At 33.1% G+C, this 27,495-nt stretch overlaps 3 protein-coding genes and 1 pseudogene across 4 annotated transcripts; 3 read left to right on the top strand and 1 right to left on the bottom strand.

The window, feature by feature from the left end:
- Nucleotides 1-4,359: 4,359 nt before the first annotated feature.
- Nucleotides 4,360-5,826, top strand: LOC120146788 (auxilin-related protein 2-like). Its single transcript, XM_039160282.1, has 4 exons — nucleotides 4,360-4,667; nucleotides 4,794-4,914; nucleotides 4,996-5,172; nucleotides 5,607-5,826. The coding sequence occupies exons 2-4, from the start codon at nucleotides 4,891-4,893 to the stop codon at nucleotides 5,745-5,747; spliced, it is 342 nt and encodes a 113-aa protein (XP_039016213.1). The 5' UTR covers nucleotides 4,360-4,667; nucleotides 4,794-4,890; the 3' UTR covers nucleotides 5,748-5,826.
- A 4,393-nt stretch (nucleotides 5,827-10,219) lies between these two features.
- LOC120146771 lies at nucleotides 10,220-12,484 on the top strand. The gene is made up of 3 exons (XM_039160269.1): nucleotides 10,220-10,393; nucleotides 11,943-12,055; nucleotides 12,332-12,484. The coding sequence occupies exons 1-3, from the start codon at nucleotides 10,321-10,323 to the stop codon at nucleotides 12,410-12,412; spliced, it is 267 nt and encodes an 88-aa protein (XP_039016200.1). The 5' UTR covers nucleotides 10,220-10,320; the 3' UTR covers nucleotides 12,413-12,484.
- A 6,961-nt stretch (nucleotides 12,485-19,445) lies between these two features.
- Nucleotides 19,446-21,579, bottom strand: LOC120146770 (gibberellin 2-beta-dioxygenase-like). 2 transcript variants are annotated; one of them, XM_039160267.1, is made up of 3 exons: nucleotides 21,140-21,579; nucleotides 20,475-20,826; nucleotides 19,446-19,786 (listed from the first exon to the last, which is right to left on the bottom strand). In XM_039160267.1, the coding sequence occupies exons 1-3, from the start codon at nucleotides 21,544-21,546 to the stop codon at nucleotides 19,529-19,531; spliced, it is 1,017 nt and encodes a 338-aa protein (XP_039016198.1). In that variant the 5' UTR covers nucleotides 21,547-21,579; the 3' UTR covers nucleotides 19,446-19,528. The 2 variants fall into 2 exon arrangements, with proteins under 2 accessions (XP_039016198.1, XP_039016199.1); XM_039160268.1 differs by having other exon boundaries at nucleotides 19,451-19,786; nucleotides 20,475-20,823.
- Nucleotides 21,580-22,659: 1,080 nt separating this feature from the next.
- LOC120146834 lies at nucleotides 22,660-27,326 on the top strand (annotated as a pseudogene).
- Nucleotides 27,327-27,495: the final 169 nt, after the last annotated feature.

The following is a 27,495-nucleotide window of genomic DNA, read 5'->3' as shown; positions in this document are numbered from 1 at the left end:
CAAGCGATTTCGACGACCAATCGACGACAACTACGTTGACTTATAACTAGATGATGAAAAGGACTATTTCGGCGGTGGTGGTCGTGGTCGGAAAGGGAGGCGGCGACAAGTTAGTGTTAGGATTTGGGGATTTTAGGGATTTTGAGGTTTTTGTAATTTTAAAAAAATAAGGGTTTTTTTAATAAATATAATAATATTTTAAATATTTTTTAAAAATAAATTTTAAAATTACAAGATTGAGTAACGGACTGAAACGTTAAGTACCAAACTAGAACGAGATAAACATTAGGTACTAAACCGAAAAAACAGGTATAGATTGAGCACCTTTTGTATATTTAATCCTTCCTCTAACGACGATGAAGGCAATGAGATTGAAGCTTACAAAGCCACAATTGTCAAATCCAGCAATGACATCGAACCATCGATCTTGGATGCTCAAGAGGAAGGCACCGCCAATGACCGGATCAAGCGAAACCCTTCCTTAATTCGAAGAGATGACAATGGGTTAGTGTTTTTTTGTCATATCCAACTCGAGAAATATACATTTTCTATTTGAACTTATCAGATTCAAGAAGCATATTTTCTCTATTCAAATCGGATCCAACCTAAATTTTCAGGGTGAAAACTTTCGTTCAACCCGATTCGGTCATATATAAATATATATAAAAAATATTTTTATTCCATAAAATATGGACCTAATTAAAAAAATTATAGAAATGAGTATTATAGCAATTATACTTAAATTTAAAAAAAAAATTATATTATCATCTCGAGTCAGTTCATGTCGGAGATTCTTATCCTAAACTTGACTTGACCCGTCTCTTCTTTTTATAAAATATGACTTGATCTAAATCCGATTTTTCAAACAATCCTATCAGATTAAAATTTATAGATTTCGGATTAAATTACCATTCTTTGTTGATCCATCTCATGGGGAGACACCCTTTTAATTGTGAACCACCCTTGAATCGCCTCATGCACCAGAATTTCATAACCTCCACTACGTCTGTAACCACGGTGCCATTCCCAAAGCTTCGTGGAATGATTATTGGACCGTTAAAATAATCGGTTTAGTTTGATGGCCAATGAACTTAACCATGGAACAGCTCATGAACGAGTTCCGAAGCCGTGAATTCCCGGTCACGTTGGTTTGCCTAAGGAATCGGTGTAAAGAACAGAACATGGTAAAACCAACAGTGGATTTCAACCGGGGAGCTTAGGCGATTTTCACGTCGATGTAGAAAGACGTACCGTTGTGTGATGTGCTCAAATGATGAAGGATCTTCAACAAGAAACATGGTGCCCTCAATGTGTGTTTCGAAAGAGCCGACCATTTTTCCTGCGGCGACGGATCAAAGTACGAAACCAACATTAAATATAGAGAATTATTGAATTATTTTGAACCAAGACCATTTTGATAGAAAGTGTAAGTTTTAGGACTAAAATTGTTATTATACCATACCAAATCACTATTTTTCGTTAAGTCAATGATCAAACTATAAGTGACCAAAATAGAAAATAAATGTAACATTAGATATGTTTTTTTTTCTTCAAATAGTTAAATGACAAAAACAAAAACACCAAAATAGAGGAATGATCAAATAAATAGTTCACCTAAAATTATAATACGACATAAAAAAAATTGACAATTAATTATAGTGTTAAGTCTTTTATATAAAATTATAGTTCAAATTTTGATATTGTGATTTAAGTAAATTAAAATGAAAAGTTAATTCTTAACAAATTTTTATAAAATTTAACTAAATTAATCGATTAATAAATTAAATATCGATCATTATAATTGAGACTAATAACCTACTATAAGGTTTATATAAAGAGAAAATAATTTCATTGACCAAAAATGCCTTATAATATACGATTTTAATCAAATTTTTTTTTTGATTTGCCAAAATGACCAACTAAATCGCAATGCGATCGATAATTCGCAACGCGATCTCCGGTATCGCAAATCAGTTTCCAGATTCGCAACGCAAACTTCGACTATCGCATTGCGATAGTCCAAGTTCGCATTGCGATAGTCCAAGTTCGCATTGCGATTTATTCCAAATTCGTTGCGATAGTCCAAAATCGCAACGACTGGTGGTATTGCATTTGTTTCTTAAGAATTTTCTCTAAAAAGATAGTATTCGCGCGGACGTGACGAAGACACGTATTACCACGACCACGACCCGACCCGAGACGGACGGCGGCGGCGGCGGCGCGAGAGAGTCCCCCTTGTTCTCTATCACTCAACAAGGAAGTGGGAAAGCCAAGCCTTAAATATCATTCCCAATAGTGTTTCCAATACTATGTGAGATTGAGCATTACCAACACTTGTTCCCAATACTATGTGGGATTGAGCCTTAAATAGTGATATTATTTTTGAATGTTTTGCTTAAAATTGCAATAATCGCGATTAATTGTAAATTGACTTTTAATTATGACATATTTAATCGTATAATACTAATGCAATTGGTTGCTGATTCAGTTGTTTTAAGGTGCATGATTGTTAATTGTTTCATGAATAATCACATTGTATTGGAAACAAGTGTTGGTAATGCTCAATCCCACATAGTATTGGAAACACTATTGGGAATGATATTTAAGACTTGTTTTCCCATTTCCTTGTTGAGTGATAGAGAACAATGAGGACTCTCGAGTGCCGCCGCCGTCGTCCGTCTCGTCTCGTTTCGGGTCGTGGTCTTAGTCGTGGTCGTGGACGTATTCTTGACGTCTATAATTTTGTTTAATTGTATTTGCCATTTCTGGAGTTCAACAAACTATTATGTGATATATGTTCCATTTGATTGAATGATTGAAGTTAGTGTGGTCTTTTCGGTGGAGAGGCCGACCCTAGAAATTAAAAAGATGATAATAGTTTAAAAGGGTGTGGGTCACAAATCACAATTTATATTGCGAAATATATCACAATCGAAATTTTAATTTATTTTATATTTTCTGTATTTAAGATTTATATAAATTGAATTAATCGATCAATTTCAATAGAAAAAAGAGTGTTGTTTTTCTTAAATATTTTGAGTTGAGATAATTGTATCTATAAGATATATATTGTCAGTGACTAAAAAATATTTCAAACGTATATTATCTTGTAATCATTTCAGACAATTTAATTTTTAAATGAACCAAATTAAATAAACAAAAAATTATCATAAAAGAAAAACTTTTAAGAGTTGAATAATAATCCGGCTCAATTAGTGAACACTTGCGTTTTGAAATTCATTACTAATAGTATACTATACAATTTAGTTAATGTGAATTCTTTTAATAGTTTTGGACCAGAATATCATAAAAATTTTGGTATAAGGGGGAGAAAAAAAAAGCAGAAGGATTGGAAACATAATTTAACCAGAAAGGAACAAGACTTTTCCATTCTATTTATATTCCCCGTCTCATTTTCTTTCGCTAATCAAAATCGCTTATTCTTTTTTAAAGTCTGCTTAAACTCTATTTTCAATTACTACAACAACAATAAACCGTAACTTTTTCTTTTCTTATACATACATAGAATTGATTTTTCCGAGTTAAATGGAAGAGTATCGGAGAATGTGCATGGGAATCTCAACTGCCCAAAATTTCCCACATCGAAAATCCGTGGAAAACGCTGGTTTTTCCATGAACAACGCCGCCGTGTTTGAGTCCGATCATCGCGACCTTAATGCTGTTGATTTTTCCGACGTCTTCGGTGATGAGTTGGGAAGAACAGAGCCCCCTCCGCCCACCGGCTGGAACTGATATCGGGTTGTCGTTGTTCGCGCCAAATTTCAGGTAATCAGTCAGCATATAAGTCTTTTTAACCGTTTTTCAAGTTTTAACTGTTTTTTTACTGTCATACGGATTTGACGTTTATAACCCTGACTCTGTCTCTTCTACTAAGATGCTATTAGAGGCAGGACAATGAAAAAGTTTAGGATAAATTACCTTTTTAGTTATCAATCTATTACTTTATTTTTGTTTTCGTCACTTAATAATTTTTTAAATTATAATTATGTTTCTATTTTGATCTTTGAGGTTAGATTTGATAGTTAATTTAACGAAAGTAGAAATGTGGCATGATATTCAGACATAAAAGATATATTTTCTCGTATTATTGTATTCGTGTCGTATCTGTATTGCACTCGTATCCATGCTTCCTAGAGTTAACCATCTCATGTTTGAGAAATTTATTAAAATTCAAGCTCTGTTTCATCCGACAACGAAAACCTTCGACCGGGAAACGAAAACCATAATGAAAACTGGATCAAAAGTTCATATTATGCTCCCTTCAAACATGCTGCTTCCTCGGAAACCATTAGCTTGGAACCCGAAGCATCAATTTGTCGGTCGATAATTCGGAGTTTAACTTTCCTTATTCCCCTGCATCCTCGTGTTTCAGTCGAGAACCCGAGACAGAAACCGGAGTCCAAATTAATCCCATGCCGGGATACGATGAAGATGAATTTACGAATTCTTATGTTATCGAGATCAACTCCGATTTTCAACAAAGTAGCAGTGAAGAAGCAGTTTCAATTGATGAAGCCATTGCTTGGGCAAAACAAAGATATAATACTAAAAAATTTGATCTAAGAGAACATGAAAGAGATCAAACTAATGCATTTGAATCTATTCATCAGCCAACAGATGGCCCCGGACCGATGCTATCTCTACTGGTACGCTAATCTAACTCTTCATTTTTCTTGAAATATCTGCGTCTGACATAAATTTCAACACGACAAGGGAGAATTACTCGAGTTCGAGTGACATAAGCTGAACATGTTCTCCTTTAATCTCTGCAGGAAGAAAAACCAAAAAATTCAAAAAACGAAATGAAAAGAGAGATCAGAAGATGAAGATGTGAAGCATTGGTCATCTGGAAATGAAAATAATATCCGAATGCTCCTTTCAACACTTCATAATGTAAGCTATTTCTGAGGATTTCATCAATTTGCGGACGAGATACGGATGCTCATTGATTTTAATGAACAAAATGAGTTTCAGATTCTATGGCCGAACAGTGGTTGGCGCATGATCGATCTAACAAGCCTTACCGAAAGCTCAGAAGTGAAAAAAGCTTATAAGAAAGCAAGAATATGTCTTCACCCAGACAAACTGCAACAAAGAGGTGGAACATTATCACAGAAATATGTGGCAGACACGGCCTTTTCCATCCTACAGGTAAACTTCTAGGTACCAAATCGGTTTAAGGTTGAGTTTAGGGTTTATGAAAATCATTTTTTAGAACATGTTTTCAAAACGGATCCCTAACTTATACCTTAAACCCTATTAAACTCTCCATCTTATGAATCAGCTTTGGAGGTTTAGGGTTTCAGTTTCTTTTTAACATGATATTAGTTACAGGTTTCTTATACCTAAACCCTAAACGCTTTATATTTAGGTTTGGCTGGAATTTAAGCTAAGTTCTACTCTAAACCCTATTAAACTCTCTGTTGTTCTAACAGATTGTGTGTTCTACAGAGAAATAGTGTGGTTAATGTACTCGAATTCGATCAAACTCGTCATCTTATAAATTAGTGTTTGGGGTTAAGTTTGAGTTTCTTTTGCAACTTATAGTCTAAATCAAAGCTTTAATAAAGATGGTATATGACTAGGATGCATGGGATGCATTCGTCTCTGGAGATGTCTTCTTCAACCAGTCAACAGTGCAGGGAATTGTGGAATCTTTCTGGGAAGCTTGGAGCAAACAAGGAGTCCATGGACTCGAAGGATCGAGGGCAGTGTTAAAAGCTTAGGAGAAGCATGGGAATTTGCAAACAAGTCTATGCAAACTGTTAATTTGGTAGAAATATTGTAAGAAGATGCAATTAGATCATATATTCGACTTTCGGGCAGAGAATCGATGGCTGCTGCAGGAAAACACAACTTATCTGTCCCTTTTGTTCTAATTATAGATCAATCTTTTGTTATTTCCCCCATGACAAAAACTCTATCATCTCCATTCATTTCACATCTGGTTCGATATTCGACTTCGGGTCATATTTCGAATTCGAATGGTTCGGTCGGAGAAACCATGGTGAAGGATGTTAAATACATGCAGAACATGGGTGAAGTGGCGCTTGCACTATTGATGACATATAGCCAGAAACCTTCGAGTCATCCAAGATTGGAAACCATTATTGAAGAAGAATGATGTGAAAGTTTATCAGTGTCGAAAAAAGTTTTATCTTCTTCTTCCTGTTTCAGTTTCTTTGTCGGCATTGTATGTTTTGTTATGTAAGAATAGTGTTCAATAGACTTGGCATTTGGACGGATTGTGTTGGTACCGGATTAGCTCGATTTGGGTCTAATTAACTTGAGTTTTCGGGTTCAGATCGAATTAATATAAGTTGTTTTGGATATTTTGAGTTTGATCCATTCGATTCTGTTTGCGGAATCATTTTAGGTTATGGCGGGTGCATTATTGTTATATTCAAGTCTGGTTAAATTAAGGTTTTAGTCTTTTATTATATTCAACTTTAATATTTAGCATAATCTATGTATTTTAATTTGACATAATTTAATTATTTATATTATATTAATTGTTGATTGAGTTTAATTCGCTTGACATTGTTATTTATACATCATATAGAAGGATGTAAGATTAAGTATGCTTAAGCGTTTAATATCTTTCTATTCATTAGTTGTCTGATATGGAATTTCATTGTACCAAATCTTTCAACTTTGATAACTTCCCTCAACTCTGGCAGAAAAGAAAGATACAGCTTTTCAAGGTGGTTGATTGCGAGAAGAGGCAACTCTACCTTTAAAGAACATAAGAGCCTGAATATGAATTGAAATATAGAAATGAGAATTAGAAGGAAAAAATAGCTTACTTCTTCTTGAACATTGCCATTACGAATGGACAACACGGGGTTGAAGAAGGTTTTTGGAGTCTGGATCATCCCACTCATACGATTCCCACCATTCTGTTCTTGTCTTAATCTTCAGAGAAGATGGAACATATGCATATGGCTGCCTATTGCCAACAAGTGGAACAAATGGAGGAATTCTCTTCAGCTTTGAACAAAAACCAACTTGGATAAGCTGGAGAGAATCACAAACCATTGCTCCATTTTTACTGCAGATCCTCTCCAATTCTGGTAAATGCTACTAGTGTCAACTCTCTAAATTTGGGAAAACTGGATTTGATTAATGCATCACTTCCTTTTTCGCCATCTTCCGGTGTTGGAGCTCCCAATATTTCTATTAGTTGATCACAACATTCAACAATAATTTCTTCCAAGTTTTGGAGGTTGGGAAGCAGCCAATGCGGAAGCAACGTCTTCATACTCGAGCACTCTGTTATCCGAATATATTTAAGAAGGGAAAAGGTGGCCAATATTGATGATCCAAATATTTCAACTTTGATAACTTCCCTCAACTTTGGCAGTGCAAGGAGACTCTAACTTTCAAGGCTTTGAAATGGTTGAGTGCGAGAAGAGGAAAGAGACAAGGAAACAACATTCTCTATCTCTTCGCAATCCTCCATTCTACAAACCCTCAAGTCAACAGCACTTTCTAAGGAAGGAATACTATCGTTTAAGCTTCTCAAACCGCCGCACTCTTTAATCTGCAGGTGGTGAACATCAAATGGGAGCATAATTAACTCACCTTCACAAAACTTATATCCATTTGATTATTACACTTTTTATCTTCTCTATAAAATTCTCGCCGATAAGATGAGCTCGCCTTCAGTGCGTACTTGATGAGATTTTTGTTGGACTGCTGCATGGAGGAGACAAACTTGTTCAATTCATGCATGTCCTGGAAGCATACTTCAAAGCATTCCAACTTCTCCAAGTGGCACTACCTCCTCCGCCTTCAACCTTGTTTTTTCATTATTCCAGCAGTTTGTATATAACCTCATAAACCAAATAAGATTAAAAAGCATGTGATGAATTGAGTGAGCACAAGTGCAAAATTACCTGCCACTGGGCTGCTTCTTGTGCGAGATCTCGGAGATTGAAAACAGTGAAGAAGAAGAAACGAGGCCTTGTTTCAGATAATAATTAGTACAAAGAATTGATATGGACAATTGTTATGGTCCACCTCGATGACTTTTCAAATCTTTGCTGCCACATTCAATTACTCATGGTCGGTACCAACAGAACAATAATATTAAGTGATTTTAGTATTAAAAAACAATGTTTTCCTTTCTAGGTCCTCGATTCGAGTAACTGTGTTTGTAAAGTGTGTGTTCTACATTTTTTTTGTGTGGTGTTGTGGTAGGTGCAGAATTATGTAGCAGTGGGGGGGGGGTTCCATATTCTGATAGCTCTTAAAGTTGCCTTGGTTCACCCTCATGACTTTTCAAAGTCTTGTAGTAAAATCTGGACAACTGTTATGGCCGTTGCTGCCACATTCAATTATTCACACATTAGAATTGATAAAACGTTTAATCACATAAATTTAAATGATTTCTAATTTCACTGAAATTAAACTTATATTCCGTTGAAAAAAACTCAGCTTCCTTCTATTACTCTCACCAAAATAAAATAATTCATATCTATTTCAGTGTTATCGAGCTGATGGTAAATGTAAATTCACCAATTACTTTGAGTTTGATACACACCGTAATGCAACTTCACAATACATTAGTTCAGGTAGCCTTCACTCCTATCTTGAATAAACTCCACTTTCACAGATAACTCTGAAAATTTCAATGCCTTAGAATAAGTAAAAATCCTGAAAGACCTCAGTAGCAGACATTCTTAACTGCATAGTAATGACTGCCAAAAAAATGGTTGAAATTGAAAATATGACTTGGCATACAATGAAATGCAAAACACTTTACATAACAATCCCAGATGGTCAGGGTAATACATGGAACTGACTATGGCCTATCAAGTCCCACGGAGGGCATTTCATAATTTGGAGGTCTCCTACGGAAGCTGCTCTCAACCTGGTGTTGGGGGCAGCCTACTATCTTACCTCCCCTTACCCCATACATATGGGAAAAAAGGGATAGCCATTTTTGACTATGGCCTATGGCTCTACCGTCCTCACCTCTAAAGAACATGAGAATTTGAATTGAAATGGAGAAATGAGAATTAGAAAACATGGGATGGGGTTGAAGAATATTTTTTAAAGTTTGGATCATCCCACTCCAACGATTTCCACCATTCTGTGCTTGTATCTATCCGGTGAAGAGAAGGTGGAACATATGCATATGGCTGCCCATTGCCAACTAGTGGAACAAATGGAGGAATTCTCTTTAGCTTAGAACAATTATGAACCCAAATAAGCTGAAGAGAATCACAGGCCAGCGCTCCATTTGTACTGCAAATGCTCTCCAATTGTGGTAATTGGTATAGTCTCAACCCTCTCAATTTGGGAAGACTGAATTTGATTAGTAAACCACTTTCTCTTCATCTCTCGATGTTGGTGCTCCCAATATTTCTTTTAGTTGTTCACATTCTTCCTCGTTAAGCAGGTTTTGGAGGTTGGGAAGCAGGCAATGCGGAAGCAACGTCTTCATGCTCGAGCACTCAGTTGTCTGAAATATTTTTAAGAAGGGAAAAGGTGGCAGATGAAGCCAATGTTGCTGATCCAACTCTTTCAACTTTGATAACTTCCCTCAGCATTGGCAGTCTATGGAGGGGCAAACTCTATGTACATGGTCGCTGAGCTTCTAACTAGATTTCAATTTCACTTATTAGTAATAGTCAAGCTACTCATTTATTGATTTTAATAATTAGTTCAATTTCTCGATCATTACGATCAAATCACTCCATTACAACTTAGAAGGTAACATAATATAGGTTACATACTTTATGATACAGTGACTTATTTAGAAAAAATTGATTAATTGAATAGACCGTTAGTAATTTTTTAAAAAATTTAATGACTCATTTATAATCTTACCAATAATTAAGTGATTTCTGGTGTACCGTATTTTTCTAAATGCAGTATATCAAAGGTCATTGAACTATACTAAAATGATAATTGGATGTTCAAAAACTATAAAATAATCATTAATTTTTTTGAGTGATTAAATTTTGAATATTTAATAATCAAAATGATCGTTTTAATACAGTTCAGTGACCTATAGTGTATTTTTCCCTATTCTTTTTTTGTTAACCATCATAAACAGTGTTCAGAGTCCGTATTCGCTTTGCTAGTAGGAAAAAGCTATGGACTTTGATAAAGAGAAGATGCTAAAGCCGAAACGAATATATATAAGCAAAAACCCAGTTCACCGCCTCTGTCTTCTTCATAATAATAACACTAGAATCATCGGATTATATCAACTTCTAAAGTTCTTTAGTATTATTGTTCTGGGTATTGTTTAAAAAAAAAAGAAAGCAATCTTCGAAGTCGAATTCCATGAGCCAAGAACACGAACCTCATTCGGCTTCTCAGCCAGAACCTCCGCCGCCACCGTTTGATCCTAGTCGAAGTATGCTTTTTGGGTTTTCTTTGTTTTCCCGTTTAATGGTTTTGATTATTGTCCCTCTTTCTGTAAATTTGGGTTATTCTTATCTGTTTTCTAAATAATCAAATTTGAAGTTTGTTTGGATTATTTGTTGATATTATCTGTTGGTGTGCTACTGCTATCTCTGGATTGAATTGATTCTATTGCTTTTTTCTATTTATGCTTTGTTTTTTTTTTTGTTTCTATTTGACTAGTAATTGATTGATTCTTCCAGGTGATTGCTCAAGAAAAACTAGCTAACATGTGTTTTGAATTCATAAGTATCCTTGCAATTATAAGCATTTTAGTTACTTCTTCAGATGGTTCGGAATGGTTTGGAATTATAGCTATTATGGTGTTGATGAGAACAAGGGTTATGGTTAAAGGACACCTTTCTAGGGAGGATTTAGGGTTTCGTTATTATCCTCGAATGCTTTTTACGAACCTCATGCATTCTGTGTTTGATTAATTCTAAGGGGTTCAGTTTCTTAATCGAATGGTTCGGAATTATGTTGTTATGGTGTTTGATGAGAGCGAGGTTATGATTAAAGGATGTCTTTCTAGGGAGGATTTAGGGTTTCGTGATTATCCTCAAATGTTTTTTTAACCTCGCACGCTCTGAGTTTGATTGATTCTAAGTGTTTCAATTACTTTATTGAATGGTTCGGAATTTTCGTTGTTATGGTGTTTGATGAGAGCGAGGGTCATGGTTTAAGGATACCTTTCGTAAAACCAGAGATGTAGCTTTGTTAATATGAATATATTTATTTGGCTGGGGAGGATTTAGGGTTTTGTGATTTTCCTTGGATGCTTTTTATGAACCTCACGCACTCTGTGTTTGATTAATTCTAAACATTTCAATCACTTTATCTAATGGTTCGGAATTATAGTTATTATGATGTTTGGTGAGAGCAAGGGTCACGGTTTAAGGATACCTTTCGTAAAACCAGAGCTGCAGCTATGTTAATGTGAATAGAGTTATATGTGTAGGGAGGATGTAGGCTTTCATGATTATATCCCCGAATGCTTTTTATGAACCTTGCGCACTCTGTGTTTGATCGATTATAAGCGTTTCAGTTACTTTATCGAATGGTTCAGAATTATAGTTGTTATGAACTTATGACGTTTGATGAGAGTGAGGGCTATGGTTGAAGGATACCTTTAGTAAAAGTGTAAAACCAGAGCTGAAGCTTTGTTAAAGTGAATAGAGTTATATGGCTAGGGAGGATTTAGGGTTTTGTGATTATCCTCGAATGCTTTTTATGAACCTCGTGCACTCTGTGTTTGATTGATTCTAAGCGTTTTGATTACTTTATCGAATGGTTTGGAATCATAAATGATGTGGTGTTTGATGAGAGATGGTTATGGTTTAGGGATACCTTTCATAAAACCAGAGCTGTAGCTTTGTTAATGTGAATAGAGTTATTTGGTTGGGGAGGATTTAGGATTTTGTGGTTATCCACGAACAATTTTTATGAACCTTGCGCTCTCCGTGTTACACTATCTCTCGAATAATATATACGTGTTTATGCAGTGATCGGCATCATCAAGAGGAAGGCCTTAATTAAAGAGTTAGCCGCTGTATACCACGCCAAGTGCCTTGCAAAATGTCAAGAACTTATGGAGCTTCAGAAAAAGTGGGACGAGGTATTTCATTTATGTTCCTTTTGATTTCAACACTTCCTCTTCCCATCATTTTCGATAAATATAGAGCGAAACCCTTACTTCTAAACCGAATAATTATGAGTATCTGTGACATTATTTCGATTAATTGATCTAGTTGCTCTTCGGTCTTTGGATCTCCTAGGCACAACTTAGCATATATCGATGTCAAAACTCCAGATTACCATAAATATATGGTTTCATCGGTTATGAATTGATCTATTTCTTCAACTATCGAAATCGTCTTCTTTCTATTTGCAGCCATACATCGATGTCAAAACTCTCAATGATTCGAGGAAAGAGAAAAGGAGGCCTCCAAAACGGCTAAAGAAGTCTCGCTAAGCATATGGTAAGATTCGAGCCTAAATCTGTTAAACATTGTCACTGTTTTTCAGGTCAGCTGAATTTGATGAATGCAAGTTTGTGAACATTGCCCCATTTACAGTGTGTCGAGTGGTCTCCGGTACCCGTACTTCAGCAGCGGTAGAATAGATTTACGAGCATTTAAATTTATATACGGCTATTTGTAGATGATCCGATAATTGAGATTACATAAGAAACATCTCTCGTGATGCCTTAACGAGGCCGGAAACAACAGGGATCGATTAGGATTTCCGGTTTCCATATTTGTAACATAGGGACATCTTAAGATACAAACACAGTTACGATGTTAACAATTTGTATAATGGTTAATCTGATTAGGGTTCTTAGCTATCAATGTGTTTGATTGGGCTTCCAATGGTAACTTTTGAGTATGAGTTCAAAGTAATAAAAATTGTCAAGTTTAAGCACCGTTATACAAACTGTTAGAATATCAAATTACAAGAAGATTATACGTATGTATATATATATATATCATTGTACGAATATAATAATCCTAGTTGAATAAAATTATATCAAATAATAGGATCTTTATCCCAGATTTGATTTTGGGTTTGATCTTTATCCTACTCTTATAATTTTTTTTTGAAAGAATGAATAGTTCTTCCAAAAATCTATGTATTCGGAATTGATATCCTATTTGATCGACGTTGAACTCTCGATTAAGAGTGGAAATGAAACGAGTCGAGTTTTAGTACTGTCGGGTTCAACTTGAAAGCTTGCGATTTCAAAATTGATAAGTTTGACTAGAAATAAGAAATTAATATTCAATTCAAACTTGAAAAAAATTGAACTCGAAAGAATTGTGAAGATTTGTTACTTCTATTTTTTTTTAAATCCAAGTCATTTAATATTTTTAGCTCAACTCTTTTTAAATAAATCAATCCATTAACGTAAAAGAATTATTATATTTGAATTCTAAATATTGTGAATACCAATTATCATGTTCATTATTGTTATTTTTAAAACAATAATTAAAAAAATTAAAATTATTAACAATTTAATTTAAAAATTAAAGATTTTAATATATTATCGAGTTGGTTGTGAGATTTTTTGAATTATGTACCAAGTAGCTTGTATTGATTCGTTAAAACTCGAGTTAAGTTTGAACTCGAATCGAGCTTACTCAAATTAAATTTTAATCAAGTTTCGATCAAATTAAACTCGAACATTTTATGATATGTCTCATCTCATTTACAGTTATATTCTCGTATAAACACCTAACGAAAATGTGGTCCAAAAAATTTGCTCTGAGGACCACAGCAACCCTATAGCAATGTGCTTAATTTACGAGTGTCCATCAACCAATATCAGTGGCCCCGATTCCTTTCAAATCATGGTTTTTCTTTGTCCGGTCGGATCGCAACTCTCATTGTCTTCATGAAACAAGATTTGAGCCGTTGAATAACTTAAAGAGCCCACGTTTCCAAGTATGGAGACGCTACATCAAAATTGGGCAACAACAATGACGTTTTTACATCATAATCATCTTTACATTTAGTATAATATCGTTGTATTTGTTAAATTTATTAAATATTTGTATTTTATTAACAATTTTCATTAACATTATTTGTTTTGATAAAAAATTGAAATATCGAGAGATGAAGTGTTCCAAAATAAAAAGAATATGAGATAAAATAATCATTTATGCAAATATTAAAGGTAATTTTATTATCATGTTAAAATAAAATCGGTTGATAATACCATTAAAATTTAGTACTTCGTTGAGTGTTGAGTATATTGATAAAGCATATTATATGTTGAAGGGAGAAGCTTAGATTTAAACCTTGAAAACGATAATAGTATTAGTGATCATTTTCAACTTCAAACGTAAATAATAAAAAGAATGAATAAAAAATATAAAGGAAATTTGCACGCAAAGTAAAAGTTCGATGAACCTAGCAGCCGAAAGAACAGAAGAATAGTAATGAAATTTCAATGAAAGCAACGACCGATACTACTTTTCATATCCAAACCACTAAGTTATATACTCTATAGTATACCCATGATTTATTCACACACACACACATATATATGATATTCTACTGCTTAAAACAATCAAAAGAATATACAAAATTATTATATTCTTTGACTTTGTAAAAGTGAAGTAATTTATATATATATATATATATATATATATATATATATATATATAAGTTAATATTTGATATATTATCAACTAAAAATAATTATATTATATTTAGAAGATATTCTTCGAAAATATCTTAATTTATGTCGCATCAGATTCATTTAAATTGTCAACACTTCATCAACAATCGACCTTCAAATACACCTCTCCACTTACTAGAGCCTCTAAAAACTCCTATCCCCCGAACACAAACTCTCAAGTCAACTGTAGTGCATAGACGAGGACTCTACTAGGGCAAAATCCAAGGTCTAATAACTAGATCTTTCTAGCTTGATCAACCTACAAATGGTCATCATGACTTTATGACTGACAGAACACTAAAGATCACGATAAATATTTTGAACTCAGATCGGAATGGGGCTCGAACCCTTCACACTTCGATCCCGCCTTCCTCTTCTTCTTCCTCATGGGTCATCTCCTCCTCAATGAAAACATCGATCAATTGTTATTCTCTCGCTGACCGCAAATAACCAATGAGCCTAACTTATTCTCATCAACAAATTATACAAGTAATGTGTAAATTATGTCAAATATTTTTATTATATTTTAAAATAAAGATAAAATTTTAATTATAATTATAATCTCATGTGTCCATCATTTTAGACAAAGAATAATTGACATAAAAGGTGAAAATGATAGCTACACATGGTTTATTACATACTACAAATCTTCAATATATTCTTTTTTTCTTACATGAAGGCGAAAATGACGCACCAATGGCATGCTAAAGAAACAATAGTTAATGTTCTTCACTCTTTGCCAACTAATTATTATTACCTTTATCCTCCATTAACGACGAAGAAAGTCTTCTCTTCAATGTTGCTCTTCTATGTCATCCGTTAATAGTAAATTTTATTTCAAATAGCAAAATGATTGGGATTAGGGTGGAGGATGGAAGTGAAAGATTTTTCGAAATCGAAATATCTTCGATAATTCATTAATGATTTATATTGATACGTTGTATTTGTTTCGTATAAACTTTTATTATTCATTTATTAGAGTTTGTGATTTAGATTTCATTTTTTATCCACAAAAAAAATCACGTGGATCTCAATTGATGAAGAAATAAATTGGGAGAAAAATAGGATATGCGATGGATGCAGAGGCTCTCAGGCCATAATTCACCACTGACCCGATTGGAGTGCGGAAGAGAAACTATCGTGATGTGATAAAATTTTATTCGATAAGGATTATTATGTTTGTACAACTATATGTAGGGTTTGATATACTACCATATAATCTTTTTGTAATTTATCGTCTAACTTGATGAAGTTCTAATGAACCATTTTTAAACCCTTTGAACTGTGACTAATTATATTTATCTAAAGAGAATGTTACGTGTCCAAGTAGACCGAAACTCATAAATTTTAAGATTTCTCAATAGTTTTGACACAAGTAAATAGTACTCTATAGCCAGGTCTCTAATTCAAGGCTTGTGTATGTAAAAAAATTCTCGTTAGGAGACTCATCTATCATAATTAGATGTACGATACGAATCGATTCAGAATAGCCAAGATAAAGTCCTAAAAGATCGGGAGGGTCACAAATTTAGAGAAATTTTGTATAATATTATTGTGTTTCTGAATTATATTATTTTTAATCTATTTCTCGATGGGTCTCGTATAAAAAATATTTATATTCGAAAATAAATTTGATTAGATATTTTAAAAACTCCTCAAATCTAACTTTTTTCCTCTTTCCAAGGAATATCTTCTTTTATGAATCTTTCTTTCCTTTCACGCTATATTACTATTGGGTTAATAAAAAATATCAATAATCTGATTTGGCATCAAATTCAAGGGACTCATTCTTTTACATGACCAGAAAAGTAAGAATTATAAAATTAACCTACTCGAATAATTAATTTCATTATATTTTTTATAAGTTATTTTTATCTATTAAAAAGTTCGTCATTTACTAACAATAAGTTGGTCTAATGAGATATGACATTAAATCTTTTAAGTAAGATCAGATGTTTAAACCCTGATTTTTACGAATGAAGTAAATGAGTTGAGGGAATTTGTTCGGAGATTAAAGTCGGTACTTGATGCAATGCAATTCACTATTTAATTGACTGATTAAGAATATTTATACTATTATATTTTATGTGAATTCGAGTTTTGATATCTATCTTAAAATAAAAATTTTAATTTAATAAAAGAATATAAATAATATTTTTTAAATAACGAGAATCATTTATTATTATATCAATAATTTAATTAATAGAAAGCGAAGTAATATTTTAAAAGAATATAATATAATATAAAAGTTAAATTAATATTTAATAAAACTGTCTCCATCTGGATTAATATTATAAATAGGGACCAATATTCTTACCTAAACCTTAAGAATGTGGCATTTAATAAAAAATAATAAAGGAAAGATAATAAAAAAAATAAAAAAAAATATTCTTACCTAAACCTTAAAAATATTCCTTGGAATTTAATAAAAGAGATTGTGCCATTAAATATGCCAGTGAAACCACAGACAACCTTTTCTTTAAAAAAATAATAAAGGAAAGACGAATATACTATAGTATACAATAACTAGAGACTTTAGGTTATAAAAAATTCGAGTTTAATTTATAATTTAATTTTGATTTGAATAAATTTATAATATTAAACAAACTCTTGATGGAAGTGATTTTGTTTCATCTCATGTACTTGTAATTTGACGTTTCAATTGAGAAGTTAGTCCCTGTATTTTAATTTATAACAATTTAGTTCACATGCTTCATGAAATCGAGAATTTAATTTAATTAAATAATATGGATAAATCTTGTTGTTAAATTGTTAACCTAAAAAACAATTTGTTTGACAGTTTATATACATGAAATTAATAAAAATTTACGGTTCAACAATTCATGCACAACAGATTAGCAAAAACCAACTATTCAAGTTCATGTCTTTGCCAATAATTAGGTTAACCTTTTTATTTTCATAAAATAAAATGTTTAAATTTTAAGGTAAAATCTTAGTTAGCATGTTAACATTCATCTCAAAAGACTGTCATTTTTTTACGCTAACATTCATCTCAAAAGACTGTCATTTTTTTAACGTAAAAGGGCGAGTTTAGAACATATGAATTGTCTAATGATCATTTTGTAACTTTTAATAGTTAGATGACTCAACAAAGCAATGCCCTATAGTCGAAAATTTATTTTATAATTTTTAATAATCGGGAGACTTAACAAAACAACGTCCTATAATCAAGGGACCATTTGTGTATTTTACCCGAAATTTTAATAAATTAAAATAGAGGAATTGGCCTCTCAATATTTATAAAATAAAAAATGAAATATATATATATATATATATATATATATAATGACCTTCCAAAAAGAAAGAATCAATTTTGGACCGCGCTAGTGGACTCAAAGATGACAATGAAATCAACCTTTCCTTACCTTTTTATTTTCATAAAATAAAATGTTTAAATTTTAAGGTAAAGTATGTAAATGATCTCCGACTATAGGATGTTGCTTTGTTGAGTTATCCGATAAATTAAAGTTACAAAATAGTCACATGATTATTCATATGTTTCAAACTCGTCCTTTTATGTTAAAAAATTGACGATATTTTGGACTGTACGTTAACATGCTGATTAGGATTATAATAAAATCATATTTTAATGATGTCTATTAGCATTGTTGTTGCTTTCAAGCACTGACTTGATGACATATTTAAGCATTGACTCGATGTCATAATGTAAACAGAGACTCGATCTACAAAATACACTTGAAACAGTTATGAGATCAGATTTTACCATATCTCAATCAGTATGTTAACATTTAACTCAAAAGACTGTCATTTTTAACGTAAAAGGACGAGTTTGGAACATATGAATTGTCTGATGATCATTTTGTAACTTTTAATAGTTAGAGGACTCACCAAAGCAATGCCCTATAGTCGAAAAATTATTTTGTAATTTTTAATAATCGGGAGACTTAACAAAACAACGTCCTATAATCAAGTGACCATTTGTGTATTTTAACCTAAATTTTAATAAATTAAAATAAAGGAATTGACTTCTCAATATTTATAAAATAAAAAATGAAATATATATATATAATGACCTTCCAAAAAGAATGAATCAATTTTGGACCGTGCTAGTGGACTCAAAGATGACAATGAAATCAACCTTTCCATACCTTTTGGTCGTTTAAAAGAGGATTGAAATTCCAAGTAGTTTACCTAATACCATTAAATATAACATTTTATGAACTTGAATTTAATTTAATTAATTAATTTGATTATTTTTTAAGATAAAATATATATAAATTTTAGTTTCTTTTATCTCAATTTCTATTAAAGATGTAAATGAGTTGGACTCGAATAATAAAAAATTATGATTAGATCGAATTTTATTTTTAACACTCAATATTTAAATTATTTGCATTATATAAGTGATGGCATATTGATATTAATTATTAGTCAGTCTAGGAGGATGAGGTGCTAAATTAGTTAAATAATGTTGGAACTTTGAATATTAACACTATTAATGAAGGGTCAATTTTATAACTGATCTATACATTATCTAATTTAAATTAGTCGATTAATAAGTCGAATACTGATAATTAATTCGAATAATTCAACTTGAATAACTTAAAACAAAAATATTATTTATTTCAAACCGATTCGAGTTTTGTTTATGTCTAGTCCGAGTGAAAAACCTACTAGCTTAAAATATGAAAGTCAATCTTACTTGCAATATATAAGAATATGACCTAATGGTAAAGTTTTGCATTGATGGTGGAAGAGGGTAGTTATTTGTTACATTCAACCTAATCGTAAAAGAGATAAAAAGGAAAACCAACAACATACGTGCTTCTCCATCTATGGGGTATAGGCTATAGGAGGTAGAGTCAACTCTTGGACCACAAAGAAAAAACCCTAAATTTTAAGGTAAAATAGGGTTTGGATGAACCATCATTTGCTTGTACTTGGAGTTTTCTGGAACAACCCAAGCCTATAGTCAGCTAACGTTGACTTGTAAGCCGAAGTCTTGTATTCCCACCATGTGAACTCTTTGTATAAGCTTTCTTCTTGTTTTCCCATTAGTGAAATTAATGGGACTATCTTTTCACTTAAAGGTGGACCTCCAAAATAGATCATTGAAACCCTTGATTTGTGTGTGTTTGCCGATACCCTATGCCTCACACTTTTGAGCCTCCCATTTGTCATTACCTGTATCAAAAATACATAAAATTAGGTTATAATTAGAGGCGAGGTTAAGACTCGAATCCGACTGATTTTGATTTAAAGAGATGTAAAAATCAAAATTCTATATTAGACTTTTGATATCTCTCAAAGGGGATGAAAATTTTCTTAAAATTCATTTTTCTATTTCCAATACTCAAAACCGAGAAGAGATCTTGAGCTCTTCTTACCACTGAATTAGAGATGATTATGGATCAGGTCAGGTTTTTAACCCACTCGAACTCGATTTTGGAAGGGTTCCATTCGACCTGATTTTTTTATGTTAAAACTCGCACCTGACCAAATATATATATATAATTCATCTTTATTAGATAAAATAATGACTTAATTAAAAAAGTAAGTAAAATAAAATGGTTATTTTTGTAATTGTCTCTATATATATATAAAATAATTATAATGTTATATCGGATCGGGTTGGATTTTTTCACTTTAAATTCAAAAACCTAATTATACTCTTAAAAAAATCAGATCTGACACGATTTAAACTTAATTTTTCAAAATAAAAAATTAACATGACCAAGTCAGAACGAAACCTATCGGGTCCGGGTAAAATTAACATCCCTACACCGGATCCAAAAATGAATATATTGATCTTTCCAATTTAGAAGTAGAGGAGAGAAATTTAGGAGTGCGTGGTTAGACATTATATTAGTACCTGCAAGGCATCTCCAACATTGATAAAGAAGGAAGATTCATCAGGTGGGACTGAAACCCAAGTGCCATCTTTCAGACAAATTTGCAAACCAGATGTGTTGTTGGATCTCAAGACAGATATTATCTGCGGGTCAGTGTGTTCCCCAAACCCCACCAAATTCCTACCACTCAGTGCCTCCGGCTCCGGACAAGGTGGATAATGGTTTAGCCTGAAACACGAGTCACTGTTCTCGTCTCTTAATAGTTTGCTCAATGCATCCCTTGGCTCGATTTTCAGACCATCGGCTATCAGTTCCAGTACTTCAAATGCCAGTGTTTTCACTGCCTGGATATAGTCGTTTACGGCTGAGCTTCTTCATCAAAATAACAAGAAAAGTATTGGGTCAAATTTTATTCTTGGTCCTTTATTGTGCTCAAATTTTGAAAATTAACCTATATAGTTGACAATGTTAACTTTTTAAACTGAAATGAAAAATCTATGTTAGCATCTTAATTAAAATAATTAATTGTATTAACTATTTGCACTGACTAACTGTATTATGAAAGTAGAAGACCTAAGTCAGACGAACATAAGATTTTATATTAAAAAAGTAATCTATAATTTGACCAAAACCATAATTTGACCAAAAGTGTTGTTTTTTTTAAGAAAATTGTATATATTTTTACCGGAAAACTTCTGGCCTTTGTCGGAAAATGGCAAGGGTTTTGAGAGAAACAACTTGAGGGTTGGTATTGAGAAGGAGATACTCAATCCAACCAACATCACCATTGGATCCAATCCTCTTGCTTCCATAACCAAAAGGGTCAGGTGGACCAGCTTTGTCCTTTTCAGACTGAGGTAGATTGAAGAACTCAACTGCTTCACTTTCCAACCTTGTAATAAACTCCATTGGAACACAGTGGTTCACCACCTTGAAGAACCCATACTCTTCACATGCTTTCACCATCAAAAACTTCGATTCGGGGTCTTCGAGGTTTATCACTGGGATTGATGTGAAAACAGTGGTGGGTTTGTTGCATGTTTCGATTAAAGAACAATGGGTTAATGTTGCAGGCTGTGATTGAACAACCATGGTGGAAGAAGTAAAGAACAAGTGAAGAAAGTTAATGGGGTTTTAGTGGAGGATTTGTTGATACCCTGAAGGTGTTTAAATAGGCTAAATGGTGAAAGGCGTTAGAAATAGTTATTTTGGAAGGCGAATATATATATTAATAATATAAATTTATTGTACAAAATAAACACAAATAAAAATTCAGGTGAATGCTATAAATAAATAAATAATTAACAAAAATAAATTTTAATTTCAATCTGGACAAGTCATATTTACATCCACTAATGTCTAGCATTAAATAATATAGAGTTTGTATTCAATTGAATGAAGTGGAGATTAAATTAAATATATTTGTTGAAATTTTGTTTTCATATATACTTTTTACATATTTTGTTCACACACATTTTTTCACATGCATATAAACATGACGTGTACATACTCTTTTTCACATGTTTACACACCCTTTTTAACCTATGTTAGTAAGATTATAATGCTGCACATTTACTCTTTTTCAAATGTGTAAGTAGGATTTATAATATTATTTAATAAATTAAATGTTATATAAATTTTAAAAATTGATTGAATTCAATTCGATTCACCTATGATTTCAAACCATTCAAGTAGTAAGTATGGACGAACACAAAATTTTATATTAAGAGGGGACAATTTTTATAATTTTAAGAGAAAGTGAACCTTTAAAATTCTAGGAGATAAAATAAATTTTCAATCAAAAATATATAAAAAAAACATCTAAAATATATAAGAATTTAAAAATTTTAGAGGTGTAATTATCTCATCCGCTCCCCTTCTATCCATTCCCAAAAGTAAGTATACTCGGGTTTGAAATTTGATCTATGTATTTTGAATATGCTTTTAACACTTGAGCTGGTGATAGGTTGATGGAAGGACAAGATTAGTTTGAGGACTTAATTAAAATGTTATGATGTTTAAGAAACAATTTAAAAGTTAAGTTATAATTTGGGGCCCTTGGATGGAATTAAACCCAAAAATGACGAATTTATATTAAAAATAAGAATAAAATATATAATAGTCGCGCGAACCAGTGCCCCGCCAAAAACAAAACTTCCATCGCTCTCTCACAATTTCTATTTATTTAAATATATATGTTTTTTTAAATTTCGCCCGTTAAAATTCCTGAATATAAAAAAACTGGTAAATTTAGAAGAAAAAAAGGGAATACAATTAGATCAGAGCTTTCGATCATGTCGAAATCGCTTCCTTATTCTATGAAAGATATTCACTATGATAGCGCAAAGTTCCGTCACCGATCTTTCATTAAGGTATTCAATTTCTGTCCCTCCTTTGTTTTTTTTTTCATATTTCTTTGAGGTATTCGGATCTGCATTTTGATGTACTTTTCATGTGAACAAGGTTATAGTTACGTTAGAGATCAGTGTGAAAGGGAAGAAATTTTCAAAAAAATAAAAAAAAAATCAGCGAGGAAATGAGAGCGTAGACAATGCAGAGATGAGATGACCGTGTTTAATGAAAAGTAGAGGATTCAGATATTACGGATTTTGGATAACTTGAAAATTGATGTATTGGATTCACTATCTGCATTTTGATGTATTTTTTATGCAAACGTGATTATATTTATAAAATGAACAGCGTTAACAAATAAGGAATAAAAAAGACTATTAAGGAAATTAGAGCGCAGAAAATGAATAGATGACAGTGGATGTTAAACAAATTGGGGTTTCAGATAACTATCAGATTGAGATATTGGATTTACTACCTGCGGATTTAGATATTAGGCGATCTCTGGGGATTTGCATTTTGATATATTTCTTTTATGCCAACACTTATATTTCTGAAAGCGATCAGTGTTCAAGGGAAGAAATTAAGAAAAAATAAAGCGCAGAAAACGAAGAGATGACAATGTTAGTAAAAGATTGAGAATCCGGGTATTGTGGATTCAAATAACTAGCAAATTGATATATTTGATTTACTACCTGCGGCGGTTTTGGATATGAGCCCTTGGCTGTGTATTGTCTGAATCTGATTTTATTTTGATTCAAATAGCATCGGATATTCGAATCTGTTACTCGAGTCCACTTTATTTATACGGATAATGGTTATCTGAATCCTATATCTATTTACAATTTGAATTTATTCTCTGTTCTTTTATTGTTTATTACAGGTGATCACTCAGACATTGTTTACTAGTGACATGAGGCGTGAATGTGTAAGTTGTAGTACAGGGAAGTTTTTTGGGTTATTAATGATATTTGGATTAGCATGTCTATTGTTGACTCATGCAAATAAAGTACCTTCTGTTTCTGATGGACTAGCAAAAGGTATTAGGACAGATGAAAAACATAAGGTAGTTACTGATGTTGGCATAAATATTTAAAAGCTTACGAGAAGAGCTCCCAGGCTTCCTCCCTGATTATCGGAAAATGAAAAAGGTAGTTCCAGTACATTTACTGGCAAAGCAAATGAACCTGATGAAGAAAAATGGAAAGCTAGACAGCAAAATGTAAAGGAGGCTTTTATCCATGCATGGTCTGGTTATAAAAAGTTTGCTATGGGTTCTGATGAGCTTATGCCACTAAGCCAGAAGGGAATTCACGGGTTAGGAGGTCTAGGTGCTACAATTGTAGACGCTCTTGATTCTGCCATGATAATGGGTCTCGAGGAAGTTGTTTCTGAAGCAGGATCATGGGTTGAGTCGCATCTTTTAGATAGGATTAGTCAGAAAGGGCAAGTTAATTTGTTTGGAACCACAATACGGGTCTTGGGTGGTCTATTGAGTGCTTATCATTTGAGTTGGGGGGGGGGGGGGATAAAGATGTGAACTTAACAAACAAGGGACCAAAACCTATCGTTTATCTAGACATTGCAAAAAATTTGGCTGATCGTCTGCTAGCTGCTTTTACTTCCAGTCCAACTGCCATTCCTTTCAGTGATGTTGTCCTAAGTGATTCCTCAGCTCTTCCATCTCTTGGTGATAATAGTAGTACTTCAGAAGTTTCCACTCTACAGCTTGAGTTCAATTACCTTAGTGAAATTTCTGGTGATCCGAAGTATAAAACATAAGGGATGAAGGTTTTGGCGCATTTCAAAACTCTTCCAAAGGTGGAAGGACTGGTTCCTATCTGCATCAGGCATGTTTCTTTCACTTCAAATATGCCATAATTCCGAAGTCATTAATATTTAAACTGCAATTTCTTTCTTTATATCTTTCTAGATCTGTAGTCTGCAAAGTTAGGTTTACAGAAATTTCCTATTGCTGGGATAACTGATTTTAGTCATTAAACACTGAAGAAAATAATGTGATATCTGGGTTTTCATTACGCAATTGCTGTTACCTTCTTTTGGGTGGTCTAAACATTCAGGTTTGCTTTGACATCTGGCTTTCACACTTTTTGTTCTCAATTAATGTACTTCAGTAACTACGCCAGAATGAAATGGCTTCAGTGATGAAATGAGATGTGATTAAATGGACAAAGGAAAATAGATCTCATCTTCTATTGACTAAATGATTTGAGATTAATACACTTTATCTTCTACTGATATTATTTTAATACTTATCATCATTGTCATCCATCACTATAATATGTATTTGTAATTATCTAGTCCTGAAACTGTCTTAGTAAGGAATGCAGATCATTCTGGCGAGTATTTATTTATTTTCTTTGATATAACTTGCCATGAAATGCAGCCCTCAATCTGGTCAGTTCATCGGAGAAGAAATTAGACTCGGATCTCGAGGTGATAGCTATTACGAGTACCTAATCAAAGTGTGGCTTCAATCTATTCAAGATGGTACTTTCACATCTGTATGATATGCATGATAAAGCAATGAGGGGTGTTAGGCACTTGCTTGTGCAAACAACAATACCAAATGAGTTGGTTTTTGTGGGAGAATTGCCTTGGGGACCCAATGGTACTTTCCATCCAAAAATGGATCACCTGGTATGTGGTACTTCCTCCACCCTTGCGTTTTCAGGAATACCTTGATAAATGGATACGTTTGGTGCTCTTGTTTAGGTGAAAGATATTAAATTTTCTCTCATCCTGCCATATACTGTTTAAGGCATTATGACATTTCTAGAATAAGCTTACACATGATGTGCTTCTAGGACATACGATCTAGGCTTGTACAGTTGAGTATATGGTTCACTTTTTTTCTTCTTTTTCCTTTTGTCCCTGTTTTTCATTAACGAAGTCATTAAAATTTTGTTCAGCTAATTCGGACTTTGGTCTCTACATATCCAATACTGTGGAATTCATACTGAATGTTCCTTAATATATTCTTTTGTTCTTCACCCAAAATTTATTAGGTGGTTATGATCCTTGAGATAAGTTTTTTGCTCTGCCTTATAAAAAAAATCATCAGTTACCTACTTAGATACATAAAAGTTAAGCCCGCTCTTTGGATCTATCATATTGGACCAACAAGAGGTTTCTTGCCCCATCCCATAGCCTGTATTAATCTGTGAAGTCAAAACTTGATTATTTTCCCTCAGCATCATAACTTATTGGCTTTACCATCAAAACTAAGGTATTAGCTCACTCCATCAAAGCAATAGTTGTAGTTGTGTCATTCACTTACATGAATGCATAAGTTATATGTCTGTGTTAATCATTGACTCCAGTGAATGCATTCCTGTTTTCGGATGCAAAAGAGCACCCCTGATTTATGGAAGTATTTTTAGTGTACTTCCAGGTGTGTTTCTTGCCTGGTACTCTTGCGCTTGGTGCTACTAAAGGCATCATAAAGGAGAAAGCCATGAAGTACAACCTTCTTACATTTGAAGATCTGGAAAACTTGAAACTTGCAGAAGATTTAGCAAAGACATGTTTTGAGATGTATTCAGTAACTGCCAGTGGTCTGGCTCCTGAAATTGCATGCTTTCATACTAAGGTTGGTTTCATTTAACTTGTTTGCGATAATCAGTATAGGATTGAATTAATTTCTTATTCATCTATACATGCTATTCTTTTTGCATATTATATAACTTTGTGGGTAATGATCTGCTGTCATGATCTGATTTCAACAGGAATATTTTGAAAGTGGTCTTGATGGTGGAAATAAGAGTTCAGAATATGTAAATGACATTGTAATTAAGCGAGGTGATCGTCACAATTTGTTGCGTCCCGAAACTGTTGAATCCTTGTTTGTACTGTATCGTATCACTCAAGATCCAAAGTACGACCTTTTAGTTCTTTCGTAAATCATTCTATTTACCGTCATTTAGTTTCTACATTTTTAAAGGCCAACTGCATACAAACTTTCCCCCTCCTAATACATGTATCACAGATATCGGGAATGGGGTTGGCAGATCTTTGAGTCATTTGAGAAATACACAAAGGTTGATTCCGGCGGATACACGTCGTTAGACGTAACGACGTCACCACTCTTCCTCCTCGAAGAAGAGATAAGATGGAGACATTTTTCCTTGCTGAAACATTGTAGTGACCACTCTCTTATGCCACTAGACAAATTTGTTTGTAACACAGAAGCACACCCTTTACCCCTTGGAGGTGCTATCTATTTAGACGGAGGCGGTACCATGAAGGGAAGCATGTAAAGGGTTAATGTCTCTTTCACATGGTTTGGTATAGTTTTTCTTTTTCTAATGGCAGTCCATGCCTACTTGCGCAGGTTCCCACTTAGACCCTATAAAAAGGAATCTTAAACCCTCCTAATCATGACCAGATTTTAACATTTATATCTTCTTTTAGACATCGAGGTTATGCGTGGATGGGATTTGCCCACCAAAATATGGAGTGAAATATAGGTACTTGACTTGTCTGATTTAGCAGTGTAAGTGTAATTCAGTCCTAAATCAACCGATTGTTTTATATAATTGTAATTATTGCATCTATTCATGACTGCCCTTTTATTGCCAAAAGGTCATATTGAAATCTATTTTGTTACCTTCAGCTTGAAGGATAAACAGATTATCACAATAAGGTCACATCATCTATTTCTGTATTCTC

Source organism: Hibiscus syriacus, unplaced genomic scaffold (genome assembly GCF_006381635.1).
Source record: "Hibiscus syriacus cultivar Baekdansim isolate YM2019G1 unplaced genomic scaffold, ASM638163v2 tig00110931_pilon, whole genome shotgun sequence".
Lineage (NCBI taxonomy): Eukaryota > Viridiplantae > Streptophyta > Magnoliopsida > Malvales > Malvaceae > Hibiscus > Hibiscus syriacus.
The sequence above is the reverse complement of the archived record's forward strand: the minus strand, read 5'-3'. Positions and strand labels throughout refer to the sequence as shown.